The 7617-nt window shown below is 56.2% G+C and overlaps 1 protein-coding gene across 3 annotated transcripts in view; it reads left to right on the top strand.

Annotated features, from left to right (window-relative positions):
• The first annotated feature begins 848 nt into the window (after positions 1 to 848).
• Positions 849 to 7617, top strand: part of PTPRN2 (protein tyrosine phosphatase receptor type N2) — a 593102-nt gene continuing 586333 nt past the window's right edge. For all 3 annotated transcript variants that reach the window (XM_043873080.1, XM_043873079.1, XM_043873077.1), the window contains exon 1: positions 849 to 1015. In XM_043873080.1, coding sequence (XP_043729015.1) covers positions 913 to 1015 — 103 coding nt within the window. In that variant the 5' untranslated portion in view covers positions 849 to 912. The remainder of the gene's footprint in view (positions 1016 to 7617) is intronic.

The following is a 7617-nucleotide window of genomic DNA, read 5'->3' as shown; positions in this document are numbered from 1 at the left end:
TCTCTGATACACACACACACACACACACCCCTCACTTCTCTGTGACACACACACACACACACACATACACACACAGCCCCCATCCGCTGAAGGATTCCCCAAATGCGGTGCCCAGGTCTTTAGAGAGAAAAAGTCTCCTGGGTAGGAACACACGGTCCCCAGCGCCCCGTCCGGACCCCGACAGCGGCCAATGGAGGGCAGGGTGCAGGGAGGAGGGAAGGGCCTCCGGAGACTTCACCTCGGTCCAGGTTCCTGCTGTGGAATCCCGACCTGGCGGACCGGAGCTCAGGGCCAGAGTGGCTTCCGGGTCTGCGGGCCCGTCCCCGCTGACCCCCAGGTTAGGCTCCCATGGCCTCTCAGTTCCAGGATGAGGACCCCCACAACCCCTACACGGCGCCCCTCCCGTTTCCGGGCAGGCCTCCGCTGCCCGCGCTGCAGGCGCTCCGACGCAGGCCCCAGCGCAGGGTATGAGGGGGACGGGGGCGCCTGCAGGCCCGGAGACGCAGCGAGGAGGCACAGGCGGCCCAGAGCTCGGAGCTAGTCTCAGGGACCCCTTCTCTAGCGGGGGTCTGGGAGCGCCGGCGGCGGGCGGGCGCGGGGCGGGGCCGTGCGCGTCGGGGCGGGACCAGGCGTGTCGGGGGCGGGACCAAGTACGGAGGGGCGGGGCTGGGCGCGAGGGGGCGGGACCAGGCGCGGAGGGGCGGGATCGGGCGTGCCGGGGGCGGGGCCGGGCGTGCCAGGGGCGGGGCCGGGGCGGAGGGGCGGGGCCAGGCGTGTCGGGGGCGGGACCAAGCACGGAGGGGCGGGGCCGGGCGTGCCGGGGGCGGGGCTGGCGGCGCTGTCCGGTGCTGAAGCCGCGGCAGCGCCGGGAGCGCGGGGAGGAGCGGCCGCCATGGACTGAGTGCCGCCGACATGGGGCCGCCGCTCGCGCTCCTGCTGCTGCTGCTGCTGCCGCGCGCCCCGCCCGCCGCTCCCGCGCCCGCGCCCCGCGCCCGGCCGCTCCCGGGGCTGCTCGGTGAGTGGGGTCGGGGTCGGGGTCGCTGTGGGGGAGGGGCGCCGTGTGGCTGAGGGGAGCGGGGGAGGGGCGCCTGAGTGGGCGCGGGCGCGCTTCTAGGGGGAGGGGGTGGGGAGGGCTGGAGAAGAGGTGTGGGGGCGAGGGGGCGCTCAGCGAGCGGCGCGGGGTCGCGGGCGCGGCGGCGGGCGCGCGCTCTGCGGGGGCGCCCCCGCGTGTCCGTGCCGCGTGTCCCCCCCGCGCGGCCTCCCCCGCGCCTCGCGGTCGCTCGGGCGTCCCCCCGCCCCGAGGGGAGTGGGGGGCGGCGGGGCGCGGGGAGGGCCGGGCCGCCGCCCCGCGGCCTGCGACGCGCGCCCGCCTTGCTGTTGAGGAGAGTCGGTAGAGGAGGGTCGGTTGAGGAGGGTCGGTTTAGGCGGGTCGCGGGCGCCGGCCCCCAGCCCCTGAGGAGCGCCTGCCGCGGGGCTGCGGGCAGAGCCGGCCCGGGCCTCGCCCTGCCGCCCCCGGGAGCCGCTGTCCCAGAGACCGAGGACTGCCGACACAGGTGGGCACGGCCGCCCCAGGTCCCGGGCCCCAAGCGCCGCCCTGGCTTTCCTGGGCGCACACGCAGCCCCGGCCTGCGGACAGCGAGCACGGGGAAGGCCAGCGCCACCCAGGAGGAGGTCCTCGCCTGCCCGGGGGAGGTCCTGGGGGGAACAGCTTGTCTGGTCCCCGCACCTGGCATCCCGTCGTCCAGCCACTTTCCCCCGAGCCACCCCGGGCCCTGCTGGACCTGCCCCGCTAAGCCCCACCAGGGAGGCTCGGGGACCAGCTCACTCTGCCTTGACCTCCAGGACCTTGCCCCAGAGCTGCCACAGAGGCCTGGCTGTGTGCTGGTCAGCTTTCGCTGGGCTGTGCTCCTTCCTTCATCTGGCCGGAACTGGCATGTCACCTCCTGTAAGAGCTGTTTGCTCAGCTCTCCAGACACCGCCCTCCACACACACGGTCAGGGAGAACCAGGGTCAGCTGACACTGGCCACTTGGTCTTCCAGGCAGGGCAGTTTCCATGGGATGAAGGCGAGGCTGGTCCTCGACTATTCTCTTTCCATTGTAACTGCCCGATCATCGCAAGCTGAAAATCTCTACGACTTTCAGAAATGGTAGAGAAAGGAGGAAGGAGGGGGTGGCTCAGGGAGGGAGCAAAAGAAAAGCCAAGGCAGACGTAAGTGAAGAGAAGGGAATCGCTGAGCTGCCCGGGACAGCGCGGCTCGACATGGCAGTGGTGTTCTGGCTACCAGCAAAGTTGACTTGTATCATTAAGGGAAGCCTTATTCCCCCTCTGTTCTTGAGGTGCTTCTAGGGAGCCTCCTGAATGCAGTCTTGGTGTGGGTTGACCTTAGGGGCCCAGACCTTTTTGAACTGTCTCAGGGACTCCAGCTGATAGGTGTAGCCTGCTGGATTCTGGGATGATTGGACGCTACCATGGCGGGGTGCACAGATAGCCAGATGGAAGTGTTGTCTAACCACTGGGGGACCCAGCCTGGGGCTGCATGTAGCCATAGCCTACCCACATCCACTCCCGAGGTCCTGTGCACTCAGCCTTCTATCCCTGCACCGTCCTCACCCAGGGGATGCTGCTGTGTCCTCAGGGTTCACATGCACAGTCTTCAGATGGTGCAGGGGGACCATGGTCACCCATGAAAGGCATGTGCTGCAATTTTTCTCTTTCTCAGCCGTCTGGATCTTGTAAATAATGGTGATAGCAACTGCAGTATTCCAAATAATGATGGACAAGGAAAGACATACCCAGAGACCATAGATCTGGTCCCAGCCATGTCACTTATACCTGTTTATTTATTTAACTGTTAACACTCAACTTCAAGTTAAGGTCTATAGAACACATGGTTCAAGGTGATACACATTTTTCCTCCTCAGTTGAGTCCTAGAGTTGCAGATTAGAATCAGAGGTCAAATGTCACCAAGACCTGAGGCGCCAGCTGTTTCTGCACAGGATGCCTTGCCTTGAAATAGGGGCCTTTTCACATTTAGACAGTGAAGGAGCGCTTGTTGAAACCCCAGATTGACAAAACTACCATGCGTGAGTGTATGTTCATTGCTCTGAGCCACATGCCACAGTCCACAGCAACTGTTGACAGCATCTCAGTGACAGGGGGCATCTCACCTCGCCCTTTCCTCAAGGGCACCCTCTCCCCCTTAATCACATTAGCCTCCTGACCTTCAGCACCTATTCTGCCCATGTCCTTCTGGTGCAGAAGACTCTCTTATGGCATATGGTGGCCTATTATTTACGACATGGTTATCAGAGGTGCATGGGGCAGGAATAAGGCACCCCTTCTCAAGGATCTGACTCAACTCTGCTTGTGGCCAGAACACCATTGCTGTCAGGTAGCTCTGTCCTGGGCAGCTTAGCGATTCTCTTCTGTCTTTGGGTTTTCTTTCTTCCTCTCTCTGCCGTTCTCTGTGATTTTAGGACATCCTTTTGTTTGGGTGCTCAGTACTTTTTCCATTATGCTGCTGTGAACTTGAGCCTTTTGTCTTTAAATCATTCTTCAGTTATAGGGAGGCTAGTTTGTGAACCTGCTCTGGCAGCCCCCACATTTAAAGGCAGTCATACATATTAAAGATCTTCCTCTTTTGCTAAAGAAACACAAATTTCATTTGCTACAGGACAGAATCCACCTTTTGTGCAAAGGTAGCTTGGAGAATCCAGAGTCAGACCTACCTGGCCTTGAAGATGGGCGCCTGTTTCTTTTTCTCCTTTGTTTTTGCCTCTCGATTTGCCCACACGTATTTTTCATTCACCAGTGAGCCCACACAGAGCTGAGGAGAGAGCTGCCAGGAGCAGTCGGCGTGCTTTGTCACCTAGATGGCATGATGTTTATTTTTAAATCAAAGCATTCTTCCTGCCACAAAAGCACAAATCCATCTTTGCTTCTTGGGGTCCGGAGCTGTTGGTTTTGCCTCTTGTGTGGTGGTGAGCAGCTTGCCCCTCCCTGAGCGAGAGCCCCGCTGCCCGCCGCCTTCTCTCCAGCTGTGAGCCTTTCTCTGCTGGTGGTTTCCTCCTCCTGCTGCTCTGGCCCTGCTCCCCCGGTGCTGATTGGTGTCCTTGTGCAGCGGGCCTGGGGCGCAAGGAGAACCCCAGGCTTCTGGGAGAGGGAGGTGCCGACAATGGGCGCCCCCACAGATGCAGGGGCATTGGGTGGGATGGTGGTGTGGCTGTCTCCTGCATCCAGAGATGGCAGTTAAATGTATCAGGCTCAGGAGGAATGTGCAGGGAATGAACGCAGTGCTCAGATGGCTTCCTCTCTGTGCGAACCTCAGCTGTGCATCTCGGCGTCTCGCATCTCTCCTTTTAAACGCTCATCTGGTTTCGCACCTGGTTACCAAGATCATCCTCTGTGAGTGCGCCAGGGAGGTGCGGGGGTGTGCTCAATTCGTCATAGTCTTCCTTCTCCTTTCCTCGGTGGTGGTGCTGGTCCCCACTGACAATTTCTGAATGCCGTGAAAAGTGCAGGCTTGCTGGAGCCCCGGCTTCCCCCGAAGAAGGGCAGCAGGGGGCCCACAGCTCTGGCAGGGTGCAGCCCCAGGCTCATCGTCCCGGGGCACGTGGTTTGATGAGTTCTGTGGCAATCATTGGTTCTTTTACATGATAATAATTTCTGCATTCTGAGTTTATTTTGTTCTGTGTTTTACATGTAGTACTACCTAACTTGCAAATGCAGTTATTCACCCCTTTTCTTAGAATTTTTGGAAGTTAAGAATATGGAGTGAGGTAGTGAAGTGTGGAGAGATGGAGTCAGCTGAGCTGTCATTACACATGTCTTATTAAGAAGGGTTTCTGTTACCACACCTCTGTGAGCAATACCTTAGAATTTCAAGATTTTTAAATGAAAACATGTTTGTAATTAAATGGGACCCAAACTGAAAAGAACCCTCAGGCTTTGGGTGGCAGATATTTAAGATATGCCTGGGTATATGCAAATATTGCTAGTTTAAGGATGTTTCATTTGTGCAGAGGCAGAAAAAAGCTTAAGGAGTGGGCAAGGCTTTCATCTAGATGTGTGTTGGTAGATGCAGGCCTGGTGAGGCTCAGCTAGCTAAGAACCTATCTTATCTCTTCTGACTAGATGTTCCATTTCCCGAGAAAGCAAACAGTTGACTTCACAGCAGATAACCCTCTGTGCCATATAAAAGCACCTGGCAGCTGTTTTCACCTTAGTCTAAATTGACCTTCATAAATGTAGACCCAGCTGGACTTATTTTTCACATCTTGGCTGATAGGAGGCCAGAAAACCGGAGAAGCAGAAAACAGTCAATGCTCTTTTCTGCTGGCTGGAGACAGAGTTTGTAGAAGGACGAAGGAAATTTTTTTCTTTTAACTCATGCCTTCTCTAACAGCTTGGCCACAACCACTATTTAAGTATCTAGGGCAGGAAGTGAAAAGAGGTGCGGTTCTCCTGGAAACGCTTATGTTCACATATTAAGTAATATTTTTGTTTGTTAGCTTCCAAGCTGATAAGTGAGTGACTCCCATATTAGTCTAAGAAACTGGACTTTGGACTTTAAGTGCTGAGGTGTGAAACATCAGGGTCCATCTGTCTCTAAAATGGCCTTCATGTGAGATGTGAAGAAAAGAAAGCCTCGAGGGTTTTCAGTGATCTCTTGGTGTCAACGCTCCTGTATGGAGGTGGATAAGAGAGCGATTGGTTTACTTATTTTGTCAGAATATCGGCTGCAATTCAGAAAACGCAAGGACATGCCCTCTTAACCTCATGTGACTAGTAATGGTTCCTGTGAGGGCAGTTCGAGAGAGTGATGGGCTGGAGGAAATGAGCTAATAGTTATAAAACAGATTGGGGTGATTTCTCTCTCTATTCAATTAAAAATTATCACACGTGAAATCGAGTTTCTCTTTTGGTGTGTGTTCTGTGTACAGATTCCAGTGACAGGTGGTAGGACCATCCTGTAACCCCGGCTCTGCCCCATGCCTTCCCTCGGCAGTGCCTGGAGCGCCCTGTGTGTGCTTACTTGGCGCGCGTTTCTGTCTGCGTTCCACGGGTGGGAAGACTGAGGCCCAGAGTGGCTGAGAAGCACGCTGTAGGACACCCAGTGTTGGGATTGGGTCCTGGGCTCTGGCCTCCTCCAGCAGCTGACCCCAGGACAGGGCAGGGCCAGCCCTGAGGATGCAGGTCCCGGCAGATGATCCTGTGTGCCGGCAGAACCTGTCCCTCCAGTTCCCAAGAACAGGACGTCTGTAGGAGGGCGGTGATGTTCCAAACTGGAGTTTGTTCTGGCTGTCGGATTCAATCATCTGGTTGGCCTCTCAGAGGGCATTTTGATGTTTAGAAATGGACAACTTGTTTTTGGACACCTAGCCTTCCCGAGATGGCAGGAGTGCAATGCCACCATAGCATTCACAGATTCCTATGTTCACGCCCTCTGCTCAGATGCCTCTCTGCTTCCATCAGATTTTTTGAATGTAGCAATACAAACGCTGAAGAAGCTAGCTTTTGCTTGAGACTTGTCACAGCAAATAGCCTGATTCAGAGTAAGGGGAGAAAGAGGGGTTACTTTCATAAGAAAAAGTTAAGAGTGGTTCCATCTAACTTGACATTTAGAGTAGCAGACAGGTAAGGAAGGGTGCCTTCTGAGCATTCCTTATTCTTGCCCGAGGAGGTGAAAGAACGAAGTTTCCCTTGTGTGATATGGGCAGTCTGTGTCCCAGGTGGTTCTCAAAGCCCATTTTGCAGTGTCCTAATGTACAGTACAAAGGATGTGTTTGGAAGTTTGTTTGGGGGAAGGAATTTTCAGAAGAAAAACTGACCTGGTTTCCAAAGGGGAAAGGACTTTACATTAATGGTGCGAGTCAATTCTGACTCCAACAGCGAAATATAGTCAACTCGTAAATGGACGGAGCAGCCCCTGAAGTTGGCCCTGGGAGGCTGATGCCTTTTCCATCTGGGGCTGTGGCTTTAATCCAGCTCAGAGCAGTAATTAACCTGAGGTACGGCTGGAAGCCAGTTTAGCGATGTGTATGTTCTCTGAAATAGCTGGTATTTTAATGGCCCCGGGTGGCAGACCGGTGAGAGGAAGCACAGTCTTTCCGTGGCGGGTGGGAACGGGGACATGGGTGAAGAAGCAGCCTGAGCCACGGCCCACCAGCCTTCCCACCTCGAGGCGTCTTCCATCCCGGAAAGGCACGTTTGCTTTGTCAATACTTTGGGTCTTCTTGAATCTCCTTTTCTGCTTTTGCCTGAAAATAGGCCGGGGTTCAGATCACCGTACTTGCATCTGAGTTAAGTGTTGTCTGAGCAAAACACGAGGCAGCGCCAGGGTCCGTTCTGGGAGACCAGGACCCACCCTTGTGACTGAGCCTCCCCCTGCCTGTACCTGCCTTGCCAGGGTGTTCTGGTCCTTGACTCCAGGGCACGGTCACCGTGGAAACCAGGGAGGAGTCTAACAGTTTCCAAACACGTGGTGGGGCTGAGTGGATATGGGCCCAGGACACAGATCACGTGAGAAAGGTTGTCATTTCAGGGTTGAGGCCATGTTGATAGACTACGAAGCTGTCTCATCTTTCTGTCTGCACTCACAGTGGGAGTCAAGAG

Source organism: Cervus elaphus, chromosome 18 (assembly GCF_910594005.1).
Source record: "Cervus elaphus chromosome 18, mCerEla1.1, whole genome shotgun sequence".
NCBI classification, from domain to species: domain Eukaryota; kingdom Metazoa; phylum Chordata; class Mammalia; order Artiodactyla; family Cervidae; genus Cervus; species Cervus elaphus.
The sequence above is the reverse complement of the archived record's forward strand: the minus strand, read 5'-3'. Positions and strand labels throughout refer to the sequence as shown.